General features: G+C 41.6%; 1 protein-coding gene and 1 long non-coding RNA gene across 11 annotated transcripts in view; one reads left to right on the plus strand and one right to left on the minus strand.

Moving 5' to 3' along the window:
• ELMO1 (engulfment and cell motility 1) overlaps positions 1–24950 on the plus strand; it is a 504161-nt gene that overhangs the window by 82893 nt on the left and 396318 nt on the right. For all 4 annotated transcript variants that reach the window (XM_061587900.1, XM_061587901.1, XM_061587898.1 and 1 more), the window contains exons 3-4: positions 20666–20706; positions 23532–23604. In XM_061587900.1, the coding sequence (XP_061443884.1) occupies positions 20666–20706; positions 23532–23604 (114 nt within the window). The remainder of the gene's footprint in view (positions 1–20665; positions 20707–23531; positions 23605–24950) is intronic.
• LOC133365641 (uncharacterized) lies at positions 1697–24950 on the minus strand. Of its 7 annotated transcripts, none has more exons than XR_009758268.1 (7): positions 24172–24950; positions 14410–14482; positions 13886–13937; positions 8277–8409; positions 6814–6869; positions 6176–6294; positions 1697–3808 (listed from the first exon to the last, which is right to left on the minus strand). It is a non-coding gene; the product is annotated as an uncharacterized LOC133365641 (long non-coding RNA). The 7 variants fall into 7 exon arrangements; XR_009758271.1 differs by having other exon boundaries at positions 13886–14084; XR_009758266.1 differs by having other exon boundaries at positions 13886–14482.

Raw genomic sequence — 24950 nt, forward strand, 5'->3', positions numbered from 1 at the left:
TGCTCACCGTTCCCATTCCATAGAGCCGGTCTAGGAGAATACCATGGTTAATGGTATCAAAAGCTACAGAGAGATCGAGAAGTAGGAGCAAGGTTGCACACCCCTTGTCCCACTCTCTGTAAAGGTCATCCATCAGGGCAGCCATGGCCAATTTAGTCCCATGCCCAGGCCTAACCCAAATTATAATGGAACTAAATATTCAGGTGTAATCCTAGAATGATTGCAGCTGCCCCGCCACTACTCTCTCTACCATCTTCCCCAAGAAGGGAACATTTACAACATTATTCCAATGATTGCAGCTGCCCCACCACTACTCTCTCTACCATCTTCCCCAAGAAGGGAACATTTACAACATTATTCCAATCCAAAGGGTCCAGGGCCAGTTTCTTTAGGAGTGACAGCACCAGTATTGCACCTAGGCACTGGGAAGCGGGGCAGTTGCCCCCGGCCCCACGCTTTGGGGGGGCCCACGCTTGGCGATCTGCTGCATATCACACATATCTCACAGCGAAGCCTTCTGTGTTGCCGCGCCCCGTTCGCAATGCAGCTCCTCTATGACAGGTGCTCCCAACTGCAACGAGCCAGTCTCTCCTCCTCCTCCTCACTTCCCCACCTGCGTGAGCAAACGACCACAGAGCTCCACTCAACCTAGCCTGCTGCCTCCCTCCTCCCTCCTGGTATCAAATCCAAATGTAGGGACAGCACCACGTGCCCTCTTGATCACCCTGATAGTTTCCTAAGGCACAGCAGGGAGAAGGAGGAGCTTGCTAGGGAACAAGTTAGGCTGAGAGCGCAAGCAGGAAGGTGGTTGAGCAAAGGAGAAGGCAGGTGCTGAGCTGAGGTGGGGGTGGTGCTGCTGGGGGTAGCTGCTGAGCTATTCCAGGCTGAGGAAAGTCAGGGAAGCCGAGCCGTGCAACACGGGGCTAAATTAGCACATAATGGAGGTGGACGGGCGCCAAATGAGCATGGCCTATGAGGAGTCCGGCTCCATGTAGCTTCTCCTGGCGCTCTGTCTGACTCAGCTTCGTACCACCAACGTGTGGTACACGAGGAAAGACATTGCTTCTCTAGCAGGCATGTCATTGCTGGAGAGGGCAGAGAGGCGAGGAAGAGGGTTGGCGACTAGTCGCCAGAATTGTTGGAGTCTCCTGGCTAGTTGCCAGAAGGATCTGCAGCCAACGGGGGAAATGTTTTCATTGTCATCACCCTAATTTATATAGGGGTCATTTGAAACACAACTGTACTCTTCAGAAGAAACACTCTAGAGACGTACAATTTAAGACCATTTTTGAAAAGCTGCTAACCCTCGAAGAATAACGGCACTTAAGATATGCTTAGGGGCACTGTTTTCTAAAGGTTTGTTTGTGTGTTCTATATATTTTTCTTTAGAAATGAAAGGCGCTTTGCTCTTAATCTCCTCCTGTGCACACTTCTATTCTGGTGGTAGAAATGCACTCAGCTTAAAGTTCCAGCACTGTCTGCTCCACAGCTAATTACAAAAGTTGAAGCCCTCTGGTGCAAGACAAGTAATAGACTATAGAGTTATATTTATTTATTAAATTTATATCCTGCCCTTCCTTCCAAAGGAGCTCTGGGCAGCAAATACATCCCTGAGAAAGCAATATATAATTAAAAACAAAATAAAAAACATATTAAAAACCTCTGAAAACAATCACATAAGAGCTGAATGGGATATAACATTGCAATGTTTAAACCTGATTTCTAAGGTTCATGATTCATTTCCAAATCTCACTATTGTTTTAAGAATTTTATTGACAATTCCTGTTACCACTGCATCAGCAGAGCGAAGTTTCTCTAAACTGAAATTGTTGAAAAATTATTTAAGATCTACGATGTCTCAAGAAAGGTTGTCTAATTTGACTTTATTATCAATAGAACATAAATTGTGTGAAAATCTAGATTTTGACAAGTTGATTAATGATTTCGCAGAAGTGAAAGCAAGGAAAATAAATTTTTTAGAATAAATATATAGTTTCTTATATTTGTATTATTTTAATTTTAATCCGAACGTAATTGCCCATCAACAAAGCAGCCAGACATTTACAGAAATGATCAAATTCTGTCATCCTCGATATTTAAAACAATGGTTCTGCACAAAGTGTGTTCAATTGTTTAGTTAGGAAGATAAAGATGGGAAAATATGCCTAGAAATAGACTGCCATATCTAGCAGATATCAACAAAGGGAAGACAGATGTCGAGAGACCAGTGGAGAAATGGATATGGAACAGGTTGACTAGAGGCCTATTGCCTGAAGTGAAGGTAATCATATTTGTATTTAATAGGTTGTTAGCCTCATACGTAAATTAAATATTATAATTACATATATTTGTAAATAAAATCTCTCTCTCTCTCTTTCTCTCTCTCTCTCTATAATTTATAGAGAGAAAGAATGTGGGGGGGGCAACTATGCTTTTGCCCTGGGCCCTGCACATGCTAAGGGCAGGCCTGGGCAGCACCACCGTGACTTTCAAGGCAACAGGAACCAGCCCTTCATGCAATGAAGCATTAAAAATACTCTGGACCCAACCAGTCAAATTCCCGTCAAACCCCCTCAGCTAGATTTAATAAGCTGAGAGGGACAGGGTTCAAAAGGGTACATGACTGAGCATATAGCTGCTGGCACCTTGTCCACATCAGACTACATAAGCTGAAACCGATCCCACAACACGCTCTTCTTGTATAACGTGGGCAGCAACCTCTAAAGAGAATTAAAGACAGGGTGTTAACAGAACAGAGAGCATATAAAGGGTAGTTCATTGAAATTAAGGACATGAATTAATTGTGGGAAACAGACCTTGCGCTGTGGTTGGATACAGGATTTCATTTATGTGTGAGAGATCCCAGCTATCCTAACAGGCTCCCAAAAGGTATGTTAGTTAGACAAAACAATTCATTGCTGTGAAAGGTTTGTGTGAAGGAGGATGCCTGGGAGGGAAGTCGATTTTCCTTAGCAAGTATTTTATTTTATATTAGGTATCTAATTGTCCCGATGTTGTATCATTGTAGAATTTCAGTTACCAATCAAATGACAGTAGTGGTTAATTCTGAACTGGGTTGTACAACATGGTGCCCGTGGGCAATGCATGAAATGCCAGACATGTGTTCTGCCTTGCTAGGTGCTTGATAAAGCCCATGCTTGTACCTTGTTCAGATGCAGCAACAGTTTATGAAGCACCTGGTAGCGTATGGCTGGCTCCACATCTGGATGAGAACACTCATGCTGTGTAGGCCTGTGTAGGTTTAGAATGTGTTTTTCCTAGAATTTTTCTTTAAAGTATGTCTGGAGTGTTGTCTGAAGGCACACAATGCATCAACCCTGTTGAAGCCAAGTAATTCTGAGCCTATTCAGTGCTTGGGTGGAAGATTACATAAGAACTTATTTTACACTGCCTTGAGTTCCGTGGAAGGAAAATAAGATATAAAAAGTAATGCATGATAACATAATAAAGGTTGACTAGCCACTTATAATAATGAGATTTTCAGCATTTGAATGATTCCTGATCATCATCTACGAAGGAAAGTGGATGCCCTAGGTGTCTTCCTGGATTGTATCTGAAACCAATGTGCAGATGATATAATCAGATCTTGTATCCTAAGGCAGGATGCTGCTTTTACTGTATCTGTTCCCCCCAAATAATTCTTAATTTTCAGATTATGTACTGGGAATCCTGGAAGTAATGGTTTTACTCAAGTTCTGAGGCAGCTGGACTTGGGGAGCCAGGAGCTGGGATTCCAGGGTTGTACAGCCAGCAGGGTGTTCAGTATTGCTGTAGGAAGGATTATCCTCTAGGAAGCAGAGAGAGGTCTGGTTAATATTTCCAGATTATGATTGGTTCCTGAGGCTGTAAATAGGGGTTGTAGCTACATTGGCATTTAGCAGGGGTCTATTCATTGGGTCAGTCTGGTGGCATTTTTCAAGGTGTGATTGGTTCTGGTTGTATTGTGAGTCTGAGGTGGGAAAAGACCAGGTAAAGTTGTGAGTGTGGTAGAGCTCCACCTAATGTGTTAGCAAATAGAGATCTGAAACATACAAAGCATGCCACTCCATAAAAACAGTGTTGTAAAACCATTAATATTGTTTAAGCAAGTGAACCATCCACAGGTTTGATCCACAGTTAACAGAAAGCTGCAACTGTTATTAGCCATTCAAAGAGCCAGTTTATAAATTGTGCAAAATATGTGATGAAGTTTTTTCTGAATGGTCCACTTTAAGAAAAAGGTGGTGAAAATGCATGTGTGAGTACTTGTATACACAGAAAAACAGCATGTCAGAAGGCTAAGACAAGCACATTTCCATGGTGTGTTGATTTTCTGTGTGCAGGGAGATATTTTTTCCTGGTGGGAGCATACAGTATGCAGTAATCTGACCTACAGCCTGAAGTGATATAAGCGAAGAAAAACTTTATCACTAAATTCTGTGATCTTATAAACTCTGACTCTGTTTTTTTTTGGGGGGGGGGCTTCAATAATAGTTCCCCCTAAGAAGATCAGCTATACTGTGACTCCCACTATGGTGATCAGTATGAAGCTTTACCAAATCACCGAAAGTTCCCAAGAGAAAACTTCCTTGGCTCAAGTCCATTGCACCCAACACTGTATCTGTAGTTAAGGCAACTTGTCCTCTGTCCATACATTCTTATACGGGATGATACATTTATCAAAGAAATGCTTCTTAGGCATTTTGAAGCCTAGATAAAACAATGCCCCTGCTTAGTGTTCCTTAAAACATACATGTGTGTGTCCACCCACTCACCACACAAATTATTCCCACTGTGTTTAGGGACATTTTTGGGTAAAAATCAACAAGTTAACTAGAGCTCTGCATGATTTTAATTAATTACAAAATGACTTATTTGCGTTTGGCAAGAAGAACCACCTGTATTGCTTAATATTTTAGTCATTACCTCCAGGGATTTATTCATCATACAAAAACAAACAGGTGAGTAAACTTTCAGGAGCACATGTGTAAATTCTTGCAATTTCTCCCATGTTCAAAAGCTTGTGCTAAATATTTTAAGCTTCTTCTCTAGTCTCTCACACAGCCCCTCAGAAAATTAATCTTTAGTTTCATGATGCGCTTCTTACCATTGGAGAGTAGAGAAGAGTATATCTATTGTTTGTCAGCAGGGATGATAGCAAAAATAGTTATATCCTGCTTAACATGACCATCATAGGAAGGTTGTGCTCCTAGGATGTTTGGTTGACTGTGCATTTTTGAAAACCAATGTGTGGCTTGGATTTCTTTAATTCAACCTAAGTTGCATGCTAAATTATTACTTTATTGCATTTATATCCCACCATTCCTCCCTAGAGGAGCCTAGGGCAGCAAACAAGTGATAAAGCAAATAAATAAAAGAAAGGCTTGTTGAAAGAGGAAGGTCTGTAGTAGGTGCTGAAAAGAGATGGCGCCTCTAGAGATGGAGGGAATTCCAAAAGGTGTCAAACACTGAAGGCCTGTTTCCTGTATTGTGTGGAATGGACTTCCTGATGAGATGCTATCTGCAGGAGGCCCTCACCTATAGAGTGCAGTGATAGATGATCTTTTAGGTATCCTAAGAGGCGAGATGATCTTTTAGGTATCTTGATACCAAGCTGTGCAGGGCTTGTTGAAACCACCAAAACCACCACTTTGAACTTGGCCCAATAGCTAATTAGTAGCCACTGGATAACATGTTGGAAATATCCTGCCCCAGTGAGCAGCTGAGCTGCTGCATTTTGCATGAGTTGCAGCTTCCAGACCAACTTCAGGGGCAGCTCATTGCAGTAATCCTGCCTGGAGACCACTGCATGAATGACAGTAGTCAGGCTATCCCGGTCCAGGAAGGGTCACAGCTATCTTACCATCTGAAGCTGGTAAAAGGCACTCCTAGCTACTGAGTCTCCTGGACCTCTAGCAACAAAGATGGATCCAAGAGCACCCCCAGACTATAAGCTTACTCTTTCTGAGGGGGTACAACCCCATCCAAAGCAGGCAATTGACAAATTATCTGAACTTGGGAACCACCTACCCATAGTGCCTCTGTCTTGCTAGGTTTCAGAGTCACCTTGTTAATCCTCATCCAGCCCACCACTGAGTCCAGGCACCAATCCAGGGCTTGCATGGCCTCCCCTGATTATGACGTTACTGAGAAATAGAGCTAGTTATCAGTGTACCTCTTGATACCTCATCTCAGATCTCCTAACGACTGCTTCCAATTGCTTCATGTAGGTGTTAAACAGCATTGAAGACATGATGGCATCCTGTGGCACTCCACAGCACAACTGCCACGGGGCTGAAATACAATCATCCAATGCTATTATCTGAAACCGACCCTAGAGATAAGGTTAGAATGACTATTAAACAGTGCTTCCAATGACCATCTTACTGAGTTGGGTCAGAAGGATAACATAGTCAACAGTATCAAAAGAGAGATCAAGTAAGTAAGAATAACAGGGTTGAATTCCCCCTGTTTTTCTTCTGAATAAAGGTCATCCATCAAGGTGACCAAAGTCAATGCAGTCTCATAATTAAGCCTGAACCTAGATTGGAATGGGTCAAGATATTCATCCAACAGTACTTGCAATTGTTGCACCACAACCCTCTTGATCACCTGCCTTAAAAAGGGGGTACTTGTGAGCGGGTGGTAGTGGTCATGAATGAATGGGCCCATCTTGGGCCGTTTCAGAAGCAGTCAGATCACCACATATTAGGAGAAGGTGCAAGATCAGCATTGCTGACTTGGATCAGAGCTCTGCATCCTGTCAGTTCTCAGCAAGGCAAGAACTAACAATGATCTATGAGCTGGACTCACCCTTTTAAGCATTTTTATCTGGCTCTCAGTGGCTCTGCCAAATTGAAGTCAAGGTACTGTGAAAAAAAAATTATTTATTATTTAATTTGTATCCCGCCCTTCCTCCCATCAGGAGCCCAGGGCAGCAAACAAAGCGCTAAAAACACTTTAAAACATCATAAATACAGATCTTAAAATACATTAAAACAAAACAGCATTAAAAACATTAAAAAAAGAACTTTTAAAAAGAGTTAAAAACATTATTAAAAAACATATTAAGCAATTCTAACACAGACACAGACAAACATTCTACTCACAGTTTAACTTGTTAGGGGAAAAAAACAAAAAGTCTCCATGTGTATTTGATATCAGTTGAGATTTCATGCTCAATTTGGAAAGGGAAAGGGTCACTTCCAACCTGCCTCTTGAGGGGAATTTTCAGGAGCACATTCATTCATCACCCCCCCCCGCCCCCCGGTTTACTCCTCCACCCTCTGAACATTGACCTCATATTATCAGAACATATGAATGCGCATTACTGCTGAAGCCCTTACTGCTACGCGATGCAAAACTTTATTGTGGGAAAGGCTTTCCTCATCTCATTCTAACCATAACAATAGTGATTTAGGATGCAAAATACGTGATTTGATATCCCATCATGAAGTTGCTTTCTTTAAATATTATAGGCCTGCACAATTTGTGATGACCCGCCTAGCCAAATGCAGCCCCCAGCCATGTAGGGTGATTAAGAAATGTTTGGGCTTTACTGTGTGTCTGGGATTGCAAAATGTAGTGAAGGTGTGGACCACATGGCTAGTGGGTGGTGTTTGGCTTGCTGGATCACAAGTTGTACAGACTGAAGAATGATAATTTTTCAAGGAATTAGCATATCTTGACAGCTATATATTTTGTTATTCAATGTTGGGTTACTTTGGGGTGTAAGAAGAAAAGATTGGTATATTATAGCACATAATCAAAAGAGGAACACAATAGGAGAGTGTTCTGCTGTGTGTACTCGGAACAAGTGAATAGCCCACTGAAAAGGCTAAGTACTTTAAATGTTGTAACGCTATTCAAGTTTAGCAGGTGCAGGTTGGATCAGTGCCTGGGAAACCCACTGAGAGCGTCATGTAAGCTATTCTGAGTTTTCCCAAGGAAAATAACACATAAGTTTCATAAATCAAAAATCTTACATGCTTGAAATACAGTCAGTGCCCAAAAGGTAGTACTGGCAGAAAGTAAAGGGTGCCTTGATACTTGGTATCTAGAAGAGCAGCATGCCTTCCTGTTCTCTCTAGTAGGCAGAATTCCTTTTTTCAAGGTTCTCTGCAGAAGCTTTAAAGTGTGAGAATGTGTGCATGTATGCACCCACATTTAAAAAACTCCACAGCTTCTGATTCCTCGAATCAACAATACCATGTAAACTTGGGAAGAAGTACAAAATTAAACAGTCACATAAGAAACATTAGATTGGAAGAACTCACTTTATATCCATTTTCCAGATCATCATCTGTGAAATGAGTATGATAGTGATGATGTCACAGGATTGTTGTGAAGCTTAGTCAGAGGGAGATGGCACAACAATTTGCATGCTTCTGAAAGAGCGCTACAGATCTACTGAAATAGTAAAAAGAGTTTGTTGTCCTGTACATCTTTTTCAAATGTTAAAACTGGCATCCTATTAACATTTACCGGGTTCTTCTAAAAGACCAACCATTGTATTGATTTGCTACATAGATACATACTGTTATCCAACAACACTTTAAATACTTCAGCAACTCTTTAGGGCTTGCATTTGTGCTTTATTCTCCAGATATCAGGATATGCATTTTGCATTCTTATTTTTTGGGGGGCCTGGTGACATTTATGGCATCCTCCACAAGGGCTTGTAAGGAATGTGTTGGGGTCACTGATGTGCTTCTTAGATAGCTGGATTCCTTGTCTGAGAATTGGTACTTGTACATGGTGGTTATTTATACATGTGGTTGCTGTAATTTGCTGGATTAAAATGGCCCAAGAAAGAGCTGCTGGATTGTGCAAGTGGCAGCAGTTGTGCTTATAGACCCCATGAGGAGGTGTGCCAGGTCTCACAATTGACACCTTAGTGGGGACCTCAGCACATGTTTACTAGCCCTTGATTTGCATACAGTCCATGAATTCTGGCTTTGGGTCAAGAACTGTGTTTCATTTAAAAAGCATTGACATAAGTTAAAAAAAAATGCTACTCGCATGTTAGTGGAAAATCACAGTTTTGAACTGGCTGAGGGATTAACATAATGAAAAACAATTCCCCCTCTTCTCCTTGACGCCAGGCAAATATTTACAATTGGACAAGAATAATTTCTTCATTTTGAAATAGTTTTGGGACTGGAGGTAGTGTGTTTGGAATGAAGAAAAAAAATGAGAAGAGGGCCTTTAATATTTGTTGTCATTAAAAGGGGTGGTTGTTTGACTTCCTTTTTCAATTAAGGTACATCTTTCTTTTTTTAAAATTCCACACCAGGCAATAACAGAATTGGTGCTCAGAAAAGACTCTGGATATGCTGTTCCTTCCAGAGGGAGAGAGAACGTATAAACCCAGCTGTCCTTTTCACAGACAGTGACTCTTTTGTTGACTTGGGGGGGGGGAGGATATGTGGTATGTTGTAGTAATCCTTGTGTTACACTTTTGATCTTAATAGCTTGCCAAGGTCTGCTCTGTAGCCACGACTTATGTAATTCTGGTGGAGCTCACTGCACGGAAGCAGCCGTGGAAGCCTTCCTGGAGTGCGCTAAGAGCATCTTGCTTACAGCTGTTAATGTTTCAGCGCTGGAGACAAATTGTATGGTGTAAAAAAAGAAAGAGAAAGAAATTTATCATATGGGAAATATGGCTCATGAGGTTGGGAATGTAGAGGCAGATTAGGGAATATCACATTACTTGATTTTATGTTTTTGTTAACCTAGGGCCTTTTTATTCTAGGGATCAAGTATGTGTAAGATAAAAAGATAAAAACAAATTCTGTGGCCCTGAAGAACTGTGCCTAGTTATTTCTATTGCTGTTAACTAAAATGAAGATATCTGGTTCTTCCAGCTTAGAGGACTGAGTTTTGTTTTGAAGGTGTCTTTGTCTGCAGATACTTGGCCTTGTTTTCAGGATGTTCATAGTTCGGGGAACAAAAAACCCATACCAAGAGGACCCTTGGGGTTAATATTTGTTTATTATCCTGTCTACACACCTCTACACTTTGGGGAAACACCTTCACTCCCTCCACCTCTCTCCTCCCTCTCTCCTCCTCTCTCTCCTCCTCTCTCTCCTCCCTCCCCCCCCCCGGCCCAGTGGTGGGACAGAAGACTAGGCCTCCTTCTATAGTAATGTATTCTTTCGGAGCAGAGGTTGTATGTCTGTGCACACATACACATGAACCTGTATCTTACTTGTATGTTCATGGAACTGTCTTGTTTAAGGATGCATACTGGAGACAATTTTGAATGCCATAGAGATTATTGCATTGGACACTACTGCTTTAGAAAAGCCAGTCTTGTCCTGTTGCTTAGGGGAGTTGGGAAGAACCACTCAATTTATTATGAGTAAAGAATTTCATTACTCAAAATGGCAGACAATAAAAGTAATGACTTCGCAGCTTGAAGCATCAAGTACTTCATGAAATAGCATGATCATTTAACTGTTACAATTTACACACCCTACCCAAACCCACATTGCCTAGCCCTAGACCATAAGCTTAAACAGTTCCTATTGTAGCAAAAGATATAAATCAGTGGTTCCCAAACTTTTTTCCCATGGACCACTTGAAAATTGCTGAGGGTCTTGACAGACCACCTAATGACTTTCCTGTGTATTGCAGCAACTGTAATGCACTGTGCTAGATTTATTTATTTATTTATTATTTAATTTGTATCCCGCCCTTCCTCCCATCAGGAGCCCAGGGCAGCAAACAAAGCGCTAAAAACACTTTAAAACATCATAAATACAGATCTTAAAATACATTAAAACAAAACAGCATTAAAAACATTAAAAAACACAACTTTAAAAAAGGGTTAAAAACATTATTAAAAAAACATATTAAGCAATTCTAACACAGACACAGACTGGGATAGGTCTCAACCTAAAAGGCTTGTTGAAAGAGAAAAGTGTAGATGCTGTGTAGAATTCAAATTGTAACACAATCAAATACAATATAAGAAATAAAAGAAGCAATACAAATACAATTAAAAATCAATATGGATATTTAGTGTGATGGGTGTGCCATCTACCATCTTTAATACAAATCCACAGACAGACTGCAGACCACCTGAATGGAGCTCACAGACCAGTGGTGGTCCATGGACCAGAGTTTGGAAACCTTTGATATAGCTGAACAGATTACCTTATTTGGAGTGAAGGCGGATGCTAGCGAACCAGACAGTGGAGCCTTAAACACATGATCTTTTCTCCAGGAACCAACATGTTTGCTCATTTGCACTAAGCCATTGGTTGGCTTAGTGTTGTGTGCAAACTAGGCCATAGATTTTGTTAAACGAAACAGACTAGACATGTTTGTTTCCTGTTGGCTGCTGCAATCAAACTACCTCATCTTAAATCTCTTATTTTCTTTCAGACATACTGCTCTGGTTTTTGCTTTGGTTCTTTTTCCTCAGTCCTCAGTACACATGTGTTGATGTTTACAGTGGTGTTCAGAATGTTGTGACATCTCCAGACTAGACAGTGTACTTTCTGTTTTTGGGACCATGAACCAAACAAGACTAACTTTAGCTAGACCATACATTACCATGCAGATTTCCTTCACTGCAGTTTCATAGCACAGTGGAGCCTTGTTAGTGGATAATTTTAGTAGATTACTTAGTGTTGTTTTTATCTTATCTAATGGATATTTATTGCATGTATTGAATTTACTTCAGTGGATCAGAAGAAAGGAGCTCTGTACACAGTAGAGCTAGTTTTGCTTAATTCTGTATTTAAAACACACTTTATTTATAAAAGTATTTATATACTGCTCTCTCATAAAACATTAGGGCGGTGCACAGCAACGTTTAGAATAATCATGAAAATGATTGACTACTTAAGAAAATTTTAAATAGCTGCATAGGTCTGTTGACATAAAAAGTCTTAAAGGGATTCCTGAAAGTCAAAAGTAAAGGTGCCTGCTGAATCTCTGCTGAAAGAGTGTTCCAGAGTAAGGGACCAGTGACACTAAGTGCCTGAATTCTGGTTGAGGCGACTCAGGCCTTGGTAACATTGGGGAACAACTAACATACCATATCGACCATAACAAGATTCCTATGAGTAAGGCAGAAAACTCAGCATCCCACAACCGGTCAGGATTCCTAACCAAAAAAATCCTGGCAACCAGTCAGCCAAGGTCACAGAAATACTCATGCAGCACAATGTGATCCGGAGGCTGCAGTTAGTGCAGAATGCTGCAGCACGATTGCTGACATGAGTGAGACCCTATCAGCACATAATATCTCTGCTCTGAAATCTGCACTGGTTGCTGATTTGCTACCAGGTCAAGTTCAAGGTGTGCTTTCCATGTTATGGGTGCCACATAGTACTTGTTCTGCTCTTGTAAGAAATCAGTCCTTTAATGTGGCAGCACATATGCTTTGGAACTCCTTGCCTATTTACATTAGGCAGATGGCTTCATTATATTCTTTTCAGCATCTGCTAAAAGCATTTTTGTTTAGGCAAGCCAGCCAGGCATGTAGAAGCTATTCTATTTTTTGTCTGTTTTTAACTCATAGTTGGTTTTATTATTTTGAATGTTTTTAAATACCTGTTTTTAACTGTTTTTGCCAATAATTTTATTGTTTTAATTTCTTCTTTAAAATGCTTTGAAATTTTTTTACAATGAAGTGGTATATAAATGTTGTAAATAAAACACATAAATAAATTTTGGAGTCACTGTGGCCCTTGAGTCTCTTTCTACTTTTAGGAACAAAGGAATCTGCTTTATGCCATTTGGTACCATCTAGGTCAGTAATGATGTCATGGACTAGCATTGGCTCTCCAGGATTGCAGGCAATAGCCTTTTCCAGAAATTGAATTTTGGACCTTTGCATGAAAAGTATATGCGCTACCACTGAGCTACAACCCTTCCCCTGTTTAAAAAAGTTATCTTTTAAAATTGTTCTTTTCAATTCACTAATGAATGCACATCATACCTAGGGCAGATCCACAGCATTCATTTAAAGCACATTCAACACACATTTGAAGCACATGAATCCCACCACAGAATCATGGGAACTGTACTTTGTTAAGGGTGGTGGGTACTATAACTGTGAGGGGAAAACTACACTTCCCAGGATACTTTAGGGGAAGTCATGTGCTTTAAATGCGAGCTGGATGTGCTTTAAATGTATTGTGTGGATCTGCTTCATAAACTTTGCCTGCATGTAAATTGTTTTAATTAATTTTTTAATTCCATTTTTTAAAATGGAAATGAGCTATAAAGTTTCCTGGGTGACCATGAGCTCCTCACCATCTCTCAGCCTAACCTGCCCCTCAGGATGAAAACAGCAGAGGGGGAACCATTAGCACCTCAGGGAAGAAGGGCATACTTAAAATGTAGAGGAAATAATGTACAACTATAGTGTGAAATCAGATACTTATTGGGGCATAGTATGAAGAATTATTTATATAAGCATGACTGTCAAAGATGTTTATTATTTACACAGCCTGTAAAGATATTTATAGTGCAATCCTATGTTTGTTTACTCAGAAGCAAGTCCCAATGTATTAAATGGGGCTTACTCAAACAGGGAAGCGTGGAGAGAACTGTGACAAGAAACTTCACTCATCCAACCCAAAACTCAGAATCATACCACTTTAAGCTGTTTTGCAACTGTTTTATAGTTTTTATGGTTATTGGATTTCAAAGGGATTTATTTCTTATTGTGAGCTGCCTTTGGTTTCCAGTTGGAAACTCTACCTCACAGGGTTGTTGGAAAGACTCCATATACACACACACTGGAGATGTAACAATACATACATACATATAATAGTTTATTGTCAAAACCAGTTGGTTATTACAGAACATTTTTTTAATAAAATAAAATCAGTGTTAGTTTCCAACATAATAAAAGCAGTAATACCTCAGTAAATGGAAATGGACTGCCTTCAAGTCGATCCCGATTTATGGCTACCCTGTGAATAGTAAGCGGTATTCAGAGGGGGTTTACCATTGCTTCCGTCTGAGGCTAGTCCTCCCCAGGCGGCTAGGGCCTGCTCAGCTTGCCACAGCTGCAGAAGCCAGCCCATTCCTTGTCCGCAACTGCCAGCTTTGCCTAATTGCTTTAAAAATAGGAGTGAATGGGGGGGAAGAGAAAGATGTACAACACAAACACAATTCTTTGCTATGTTCACTCAAAAGTCCCATTAATTTATAGCACAATCCTAACCATGTCTACTCAAAAGTAAATCCTATTGTATTCAATGGTGTTTACTCCAGGTATGTGGGATTAGCGTTGCTGCTTTACTCCCAGAAAAGCCAGTATTGGATTAAAGCTTCATATTGGGAAGGTTTTCAAAACACTACTCTCTTCAACAGCCCAGGAAAATTTAAACTTGTTTGACTCCTTCACACAAGATAGAAAAAGACTGAAAGCTATATACTTACTCAGTTTATGAGATTTTCAGATAACAGGAAAAAATAATGGTGTTCTGGTCTTGCAATGGGGTCTAGATACTGCCTGGAGGATCAACAAAATCACAATCCCGACTTCACTTATTGGCTACAAACATGAAAGGGCAGGGTTAGAGTAGCTAGCTACAGCTCATTTAACAGAAGTTGTGGGGGAGGGCTGCCATTTTGGTGTACATATCTTGAACCAGACCACTTAGAAACTTAATTTTATAAAAAATGAAAGCTGAGAATCTAGAGATTAAAGTGACTGACCTGGAGAGCACCCCAACAATCCGGAGTCTCCAGGCGAAAATGGGAGAGCTGACAACCCTAGTGGAGACTGATGTCTTCAGTGCCACTGACAACAACCGCTCCACCCCCATAGCTCCCATTACAACCGATGGGGCTCTGAGCACTCCGGAGGTGGACTGTTCACCTTCTCCACACCCCTCTACTTTGCTCACGCCGCTGAGCTCCCCTCCTCCTGAGGAGGAGGACCTTGCTGAAGTGTCTTTGCTACCCTCTCTTTAGACATATAGGCGACAGCATCAGCAGGCTCAGTTGGTTCCCATAGTTCCCCTGAGGTGGAGTGTGCATGTGTGTGCATGCTCCCGATAGTGACACTTTTCTCATGTAAGTATAACAAGCGTGCCTACACTTACTTAAGGGTTGTAAGGGGGCATGTCTAATTGCTGCGACTGTGTTCCAGTGCAGTATAGTTGCGACTAGTTATGCCTAGTAGAGATACTGAGTCTTGTGTAACCTATAGGCTGATTCATGAAGCACTCTGAACTGAAATTTGCTATTAAACCTATTAAAGAAACGCACACCTTCATGTCCTTTTCTCACTTTGGGAGGTTTGGGCAGGGCAGTGTAGATGTTTTAGCAGAAGTGTCATAAGCTGTTTGCTATCTGCCCCCATCAGTAGACTAGCTGCTGCATTCTGCAGCAGCTGGAGCTTTTGGACTAGGCTGAAGGGCAGCTCCACATGCAGCATATTGCAGTAATCCAGTCTCAAGGTTACCAATGCGTGGACTATGGTGCCCAGGTTATCCCAATTCAGAGACGGCCATGGCTGGCATACCAGACAAAGCTTGGTAAAAGACACTCCTAGCCATCAAGGCCACTTGGACCTCTAAGATGTATCCAGGAGTACCCCCAAGCTACATACCTGGGCCTACCCACAGAACCTCCATGTTCCCAGGGTTCAAACTCAGTTTATTGGCCTTCAGCCAGTCCACCACTGTATTGAGTCACTGGTCCAGGGCTTGCACAGCATTTCTTGATTGAGATATTATGGAGAAACAGCTGTATGTCATCGGTGTACTCATAGCCCTGTGCTCCAGAGTTCCTAATAACTGTTCCTAATGGCTTCATATAAAAGTAATAACATTGGAGGGGAAAAAATGTCCTGCGGAACTGCATAGCATAAGTACCAGAGCATCAAAAATGTTTTTGGTACTCTCTGGTACACTGTGATTACTCTGTGGACTCGACCACGTAGGTAGGAACAGAACCACTGTAATACAGTGCCTCTGATACCCATCCAGCTCAGTTAATCCAGGAGGATACCATGGTCAGTGGTATCAAAGGCTACTGAGAGATTGAGTGAGAGTAACATGGTTGCAACTTCTCCATCCTTTTCCTGATTCAGGTCATCTGATTCAGACCTGAAACCAAGCCTAAACCCAGATTGAAGTGGATCCAGATAATCAGTGTTATCGAGACACATTTAGCTGAAGTTGCTCCATCACCACCCTCTCCACCACCTTCCCCCCAAAAAGGGGTACAGTGGAGTTGCGTCGTACACACATTTAACTTGCACAAATTCAACTATATGCACTTGGTTAAAAAATGGTATTACTAAGGGGCCATTTTTCTTTTATGAAAATCCATGATGCTTGCACCTGTAACCCCCCCTCGGATGATTGAAGAGAGAAATCTATTACTGCCACGGAACCAAAGCTCAAGGGATGTTAAATTCTGGTCAGCTCTAAGACAGAACAGGAAGTAGAGTGGAGGTTCCTGCGTGAACCCAGAATTTACTCTTCCACTTTCAGCTGGTCAGCTTAGTGTAGTCTGCCGAGAGGGATTTATAGGTGCAGGCGGCATGGATGTTCATCAGAGAATAATGGCCCATTAGTCAGTAATACTACTGTATGCAGGTAATTTTGACAATATGCCTAGAACATAACCCCCTCATAAGATGCGGCTCCACATAACTGTTCTTTGGAAATTAAGAAAAGCAGCTTAAAATATCTAATTGTTCATAAACTGCTTTGTATATTGTTTTGAACAATGTGTGCAGTGGAATCTAAAATTTAACTCTTGTCTATCTGGGAAAAGCTTGTGGGTGTCAGCTTCGGAGGGGTGATAGCTGGGCTGTAAACCCATTAGCCGGCAGCTAGCTGGGCTGTAAATCTGCCAAGGCTGGGCAGATAACAGGAGCGGGAGGAGGGAAGGTCAGAGGAGTCATTCCGAGCACATGTACCAAAATCAGTGTCCAAAGGCGCAGTCAAGGAGGGAAAGCTGGGTCCAGTGAGCCAAGAGTTCAGCCGAGGGTCTGGGTTCTGGAAGCTGGGTCTCACGTGGAGGTCACGACTGATGTTGTAGTCAGCAGTCTGCTGCAGTCATGAACTGCCTTTTAAATCCCACTCCCTCAGACAGGTGCAGGTAATCAGCTTGTCTTAAAGGTAAACTTGCTTGTCTTAAATGGCCAGACCGACAGCGTTGTTGCAATACTCGCTGGTGTCTTTGCTGTGCAGGGGGGAGGGGAGCCTCCTCTTCATTCTCTGAATCCAACTGAGGGGCTTCAGCCGCGTCCTGGACACTCACCAGCTAAGGGAGAGCTGGAGCTGCGTCCTCGGGGACTCTGCTTGTTCCTTCTCCTGGGTCTCCTGCTGCCCCCCCTGAGTCCTTCTCCTCCTCTGAGGAGTCCTCGGAAGGGGCCATGACAGTGGGTAAAGGAAATAATAGAGAGCCCTTTAATGCCCAGGACCTAATCAAGTGAAACATTGACATTGTAATCATCACTGATAATCAGGTATTTCTCCCTCTCCAAAAGAGGTGTGTTGGAATCACTTATATTCATTAAATATATATATTTGTGGGTTCAGTGATGAGATATTAGGGGGGGAAATTTAGTGTTAGTCAAAACATCAAATTAGTTTTTCTCTTTTTGCTAATACTTAACAGATTTGTTCCATTGGTTCTATTGTTTAAGGAACAGCAACCCTGTTTATTTAAATCCGTCTTTCCCCAGTTACATGACAAGTCGGGTGGGTCTAATCTTTAAAGCAAAAGGGGCATTGAAATGAAGGGAACCTGCATTCTCACTGACACTAGCCTGCACCCTCCCAATGTTTTTCTCCTTAGAGTAACTGATGGACCTCACTCTCAGCACAAATATGATGATTGGTGCTGAGAACTCATCTTCAGAGGGGTCCACTATAGTGATTGATCAGTGAGCCCCACTGAAGTTTTCCATTTGCAGGTTTGATTTCCAACTGGGACTGCAAAGGGACTTTGAGGAAAGCATTCTGACAGCACAGGAGGATGCAATGGAAGCTGAGAAGTAGTTATCTCTTCTTCAGTTCCATAAAGTAGGTTTGGACATCAGCATGCACTTGTGTTCAGTCATATTCATTTGGAGTCTTCCTCTCTTGTGTTCTGGCAGTCTTTCAATGAGCTTCATTGTCCTTAGCTCTAGGGTATACCATAGTGCCACTCAGGCTCAGCAAAGTGAGTGCTCACTGAAAATCATTTTAACTGCCTGGGACATTTCTGTGTTCCACTGATCAACCAGGGCTTCGACAGGCTTTCTAGACCTGTTGCCCAGAAAAGACCTCAGTTAATCAAAAATGGAAATGAAAGCTTCTGATTTCATGGTCACGCCAGAGGAATTGGGAGTTTGTGAGCTCAAGGTTCAGTGTGTCTTCTTACCATCATGATAAACCTTGGTTTAGCGTGACTTCTGAACTAACTGTGTGAATCTTCAAAGCACTTAATATACATTTTTCTCAGTATTCTTTACAGTAGGCCTGTAATACAGATCACTGTTCTGCATTTTGCAGATAGGGTGCTGAGTGACAATGGGCAGTCTTCAGCTAAAAGGTTGCTCTAGCACAAGAGTTAGCACTAGTGCAATGGAATTTCATCCCCTCCTTCCCCTGCCTGCATGCCATGCTGTCTCTAAATCTGCTCTGGAGCATTGAGAAAACCCCAGAACAGATTTACTGTGCAGGAGGAGATCATTCCATACACTGAGAAATCCTTACACTGACAGAACAATTTGCTTAACACTATGTTGAATACAGCCCAGCGTCTTACTTTAGGGCAGGGATGGGGAACTTGTGGTCCTTAAAGTGTTGTTGGACTCCCATCAGCCCCAGTCAGTATGGTTAATAGTCAGAGATGATGGAAATTATAATCCAACAACAGCTCCAGGGACTCTTGGATGACACTGATTATCTTGATCCGTTTCAATCTGGTTTTAGGCCTGGGTTTGGTACCGAAACAGCCTTGGTCGCCCTGTATGATGACCTTTGTCAGGAGAGGGACAGGGGGAGTGTGACCCTGTTGATTCTCCTTGATCTCTCAGCTGCTTTTGATACCATCGACCATGGTATCCTTCTGGGAAGGCTCACAGAGTTGGGAGTTGGGGGTATTGCTTGGCAGTGGCTCCGCTCCTACTTGGTGGGTCGTCAACAGAAGGTAGTGCTTGAGAAACACTGCTCGACACCCTGGACTCTCCATTGTGGAGTCCCACAGGGATCGCTACTGTCCCCCATGCTTTTTAACATCTACATGAAGCCGCTGGGTGCGGTCATCAGGAGTTTTGGAGTGCGTTGTCACCAGTACGCTGATGACACGCAACTCTATTTCTCCTTTGCATCTTCCTCAGGTGAGGCTGTTAACGTACTAAACCGTTGCCTGGCCGCGATAATGGATTGGATGGGAGCTAACAGACTGAAACTTAATCCAGACAAGACTGAGACGCTGTGAGTGCCTTCTCTGCCCATCTGCCCAGATGGTGGATGTTCACCCTGTTCTGGATGGGGTTACACTCCCCTTGAACACAGGTTCGTAGCTTGGGAGTTCTTTTCGACCCTTCCCTGTCTCTTGAGGCTCAGGTAGCCTCAGTGGCACGGAACACTTTCTACCATCTCCGATTGGTAGCCCAGCTACGTCCCTATCTGGACAGTGACGACCTCGCCTCAGTCGTTCATGCTCTGGTAACTTCTAGATTGGACTACTGCAATGCGCTCTACGTTGGGCTGCCCTTGAAGATAGTTCGGAAACTACAGTTAGTCCAGAATGCAGCGGCCAGATTGTTGACGCGGACCAGAAGGTCCGCTCATATAACACCTGTTTTGGCCCGTCTGCACTGGCTTCCTATTTGTTTCCGGGCTAAATTCAAAGTGCTGGTTTTGACCTATAAAGCCTTACACGGCATGGGACCGCAATACCTGGTGGAGCGCCTCTCCCAATATGAAACTACCCGTACACTGCGCTCAACATCTAAGGCCCTCCTCCGAGTACCATCCCATCGAGAAGCTCAGAGGGTGGTGACTAGAAATAGGGCCTTTTCGGTTGTGGCTCCCGAACTGTGGAATGGTCTCCCCGATGAGGTGCGCCTGGCGCCAATGCTGTTATCTTTTCGGCGCCAGGTGAAAACCTTTTTATACTCCCAGGCATTTTAAAGTGTATTTTTACAGTATTTTATTACTATGTTGTATTCTGGATGTTGTTTGGTTCTCGTATTGTTTGTGTGTTTTTGTTTTTTTGAGTTACTATATTTATTGTATTTATATATTGTGCCTGCTTTTACCTTTTATGTACACCGCCCAGAGAGCCTTCGGGCTTAGGGCGGTATATAAATTAAATAAAATAAATAAAATAAACATCTGAAGGACTACAGGTTCCCTACCTTTGCTTTAGAGCTACCTAATGAGTTTAGGGGTTAATGTGAGGTTTGAACTAGGCCTGATAAGTAATACTCTACAGTAGACTAACATTTTAAAAATTATGGACTCCATCCTTACTTCATGTTTTAAGTACATCTAACTTGTTTAATTTAATTAGACCATTTTGGTTGTTTTATTGTTTTACTTAGAAGATTATATGCCAGTTTTCAACAATTGTTTACATAATAAACAGAAATTAACCAAAGATTTGTTTTGGTTTTGCAAGTGTCTACTGAAGGCTGTGCTGTGATGTTTTACATGCATTTTTTCTTTTTTGTCCTCAGAAAAAGCCATTGTCAGCAATCATAAAGGAAGTCTGTGATGGGTAAGTTCTATTTGTTGCTGTGCTGTATTTCAGCTCTCAAAATATATAGTTCTCAAATAGATTTCCTTCCCCTTGTGAGTTAATTCAAGTATCTCTCAGGAGCCTTGTTTTACAGATGTGCTTCATCTTGACAAATTCTGCCATATATACTGAGGTGAACAATTTTATTTTCATTGTATTGAACTGGTCTCATTGTAGGCGTAGGCTTCAATTTTCTTTCATCCATTTTGAAGATGGAACAGATGGGAAAGGCCATTTTATTTATTACATTTACATTCCACATTTCTTCCGAGAGGTTCAGTGTGACATACATAGTTGTTGTCTCAATTTGATCCTCACAACAACGCTGTAAGTTAGGTAAGTCTGAGAGCAACTATCCTAAGGTCACTCAGGGTCCCCGCAGTCAGAACTGGACATTCTAACTACTGTACAGCATTGACCCTCTAGTGTGTTTAGGCAAGCTGTGGTGTTCGTATGAAATTCTGCACAAGTAGGAGCTCTTCAATTCCCTTAGGGATAATGAGAGGCCTGTGGGCCCATCCCATGGCGGCATTTAAGCTATCTTCCTTTAAACACGTAGACTTTTTCATTGAGTGTTGTGGGGATCCTCATGAAGAGCTGGAGAACTGCAGATGTGGGAGGGGAAAGATTGTGCAATAAACTAATTTAAAACAAATCTTGCATTGGGAGAAGTAGGTTTATTGTATTTGTCATTATTTTTTTGGTTCCAAGGAACTGTAATGGCTAAGGTACTTGACTGATATTATTCAAGCAAGCAGAAGTGAAATACAATGCCTTCTTTAAATATGTTCCTAAAACTATTCTCTGGATCAGGGTGAGGAACTGGATCTGGACGGTGACCTAGATCTTTATCTCACTTATTCTCCATAGGCCAAGTTTGACAGGTGGGTGAGGCCGCCCACCTGTCAATCACCTAATGTCAGATTTTCACCTATGTGGTTTGAAATTAGGCAATCCATTTTTGCCTATGTGGTTTGAAATCCAGCTATGTAGACAAAGACATCATGCTCTGCAAGACCCAATGATCATCTGATTGTGCATAGTACTTTGCAAGCCCCAATGATCAACTGATTGTCAGGGCTTGCAAAAAGTGCCAAGCACAAGGTTCTGCACAGGACTATCAGCACTTCCGTTTGGCCCAGTCACTTCTTTACCTGCCCCACACCTGACATAATATATTTCAAATGTTAGGCAGGTAGGTGTGGCTTAGCCAAAACATCCTCATAGGCTAAATGGGGGACACCTGGTGGGTCTAATTAGATCTGTGGACATGAGGTTTCCTACCCTTGCTCTAGATTTATCTTAATAAATTTCGGTTTATTGTTCGGTACTTAACATTTTTATTGGAGATACCCAATCATTAAAGAATGTCCAACTCTATGAATGCGTAGTCACAAAATGAAAAGAGCAGAGGTGAAGATCAAGAGCTAACAGTCTCTGAGTGTCTAAGAGACATTACTACATTCAGAAATATTGATACCTGTTCAGTAATAAATTGAATTGAATTGAATAGAAACTTTATTTTTACCCCGCCCTTTTTCCAAACTGGAACTCAGGGCGGCTTACAAATAAAACTACATGTAGTTAAAAACATAGAAAAACATAAAATTAAAATACAATTAAACTATGCACAACCTTAAAACCGTAAAAGGCACTTAAAAATCTAAAAACAATTTAAAATAATACAGATAATAATATAAAACAATAAAACAAGCCTTGTAAAGCCCAATCCTAAACACCTTCTATCCCAAAAGCCTGTTGGAATAAAAAAGTCTTTATTGCCGACGGAAGGATGGCAAGAAGGGGGCCATTCGTGCCTCCCTAGGAAGGGAGTTCCAGAACCTAGGAGCAGCCACCGAGAAGGCCCTATCTCGCGTCCCCACCAATCGCACTTGCAAGGGTGTTGGGACTGAGGGAAGGGCCTCTTCTGAAGATCTCAGGGCTCGGGCAGGCTCGTATAGGGAGATACGGTCTGACAGATAGCCTGGACCTGGACTGTATAGGGCTTTAAAGGTCAAAACCAGCACAATAAATATATTGGAACCCCCTTCCCCCTCCCCAGAAAATACTCAGAAGAGTTGCTAAGGATCAATCAGGAAACTACCTCATAAAGGAGTAGATTACATGTTCTCTGATAAAATCTAAAGTGAAAAAACAAATGGGAAACTCTTTCAAATTCCAGTTAATTTCACAGACAGCACCTATCCCTGAAAGGAATTTTAGCATATCTGCCCTCTATCATCTTTGAAGGTAAAATGTTAAAACGTGTTATCAGAACAGCTCTTCTATAATTAGGTATTGTTAAAAAATGTAAGTATGGTAGACGCAGACCAAACAGGCCCAGTGAGCATGGTGAACATAACCCATTGGCTAAAGTATGAAGCTCTTGGCGTCTGTATCTTTTAATCTCTGTTTAACAATGAATTTAGCTTGCACTCGGTCCAAGGACAAGAGATAGAAGGGGACAAATAAACAAACAGTACTCATTTTACTGGTTAGCTCTGTTTTCCAGGTAGGCATAAAAAAATTAAGTAGCACCTGATAAACCAGAGACATTGGGGAAGTGGAAGAGCAGATTCTTACCCAATAATGAATAGAGAATGTCAATGCTAAGCTGCTTTGTGAATTGTCCAGCTTCCAAATTAAGGACAGCATTAGCAACACATTCAGGTATGCTCAATATAGCTCTAAGAAAGGGGGATTCTGTACTCAAAGATGTAACTAAAAAGTGAAAGGTGAAAGTTGTTCTTGGTTTCTGTCTTCTATGCACATTTTATTAATGAATTTGTTTTGTATATTTTAAGGTGGTCCCTCACAAATCACGACTATTATGCCCTGCAACATGCAGATAGTTCCAATTTCTATATCACCGAAAAGGTAGGAAGATATCTGCAAAATTCTTGTGTACTGTGCTTTTTTAAAAATCTCTTTTCATGCTGACAATCCAGTTTCAGAGCTAATGTTGAGGAAAATTGCTTTATTATCTTAATTTTTACAGTGCTTAGACCAAAGTGGGTTATAATTGGATCATTGTGTCTCATCCAGTTGGTCTGAACTCTGTCTGGTGGTAATGTAGCAGTACAGTTTTTGTGGACAGGAATCTATTTGGTGTATTGGAAGCCTTTCTAGACTAGATTTTAATTGGATAAGCATTATCCACATGCTGGCAATAATTGCATCTTAATTAAGCAACTTGTACTAGAATTAATTGTAGAAAGTTTTGTGCCAAATTTTACAGTGCCACTGATATATCAGTGGGTCTAGAGAAAGAGCACCTGATTCAAAATAAATATTGAAGCATGAAGTTTCCAGGCTATTTTTAAAAAGAAATGCTTTAAAGAATGTGCTTTCTTCATATTGCCAACGCTGAACTTTGAAATTACACATTTAAAATGCACATTTAGGTATTCCACCCCCCTCCTCAATCAAATCTGGGTAGTCTACCTTATTCATTCCATGATTCAACTCCGTGGCTCTGAAGTGGTGAGGCAAGCCCCTTAAAGGTGAAGTTGAGGTTCCTCATAGACATGTTAAGGCCTTCTTAAGGATTTATCTATACAAACAGCAGCTCTTGTGATCAAACTGTTCTTGGACTGTTGATGATGGTTGTGGTGGCATGTTGAAAGACTCTCCCACCAAAAGGTAAAATAAAACGGGACATATAGAAAATTAGTATGCAAGGGGAAGAATCCATTTCTCTGATACCTAGTTTTAATATACAAGGAAGCTGGTTTTTTTGTGGCAGATCATTAAGCATGTAACAACATCCTCTCTGTACTCTGAAGTGATACAGTCCAAGAATGGGTTTATTGCATGATACTCATTTGTGTACATTGGTAAGTGTAAGGCTGTTGGTAAGTGCGGGCAGATGAGAGCAGACCTAAAATTCCTGACTAAAATTCCAAAACCCACTTGCTAACTCTGTAGAAGACTGTTGTGACAAAGATACATTAGATGGTATATTTTAGCTGACATTTGTTCATGATCAGGATATTGTCAGGAAGTAGCAGACAGGAAACTTATATGAGACTTTGGACTTATCCACATGGGAGCAAAACATCGTATTAAAGATGCTGCTTTTACCTCCGTTTTTTGTTTGCACAGTCCACATGGGGGGCTCCAAGCCAGCTGCAAACCTGGTGCTTTTCATTCACACTGAAGGGAAAGGATTAATCACGCAGCTTCCTAATGACCACACCCTCTTAAGGTCAAAATTTCACTTC

This window comes from Rhineura floridana, chromosome 10 (assembly GCF_030035675.1).
Source record: "Rhineura floridana isolate rRhiFlo1 chromosome 10, rRhiFlo1.hap2, whole genome shotgun sequence".
NCBI lineage: Eukaryota > Metazoa > Chordata > Lepidosauria > Squamata > Rhineuridae > Rhineura > Rhineura floridana.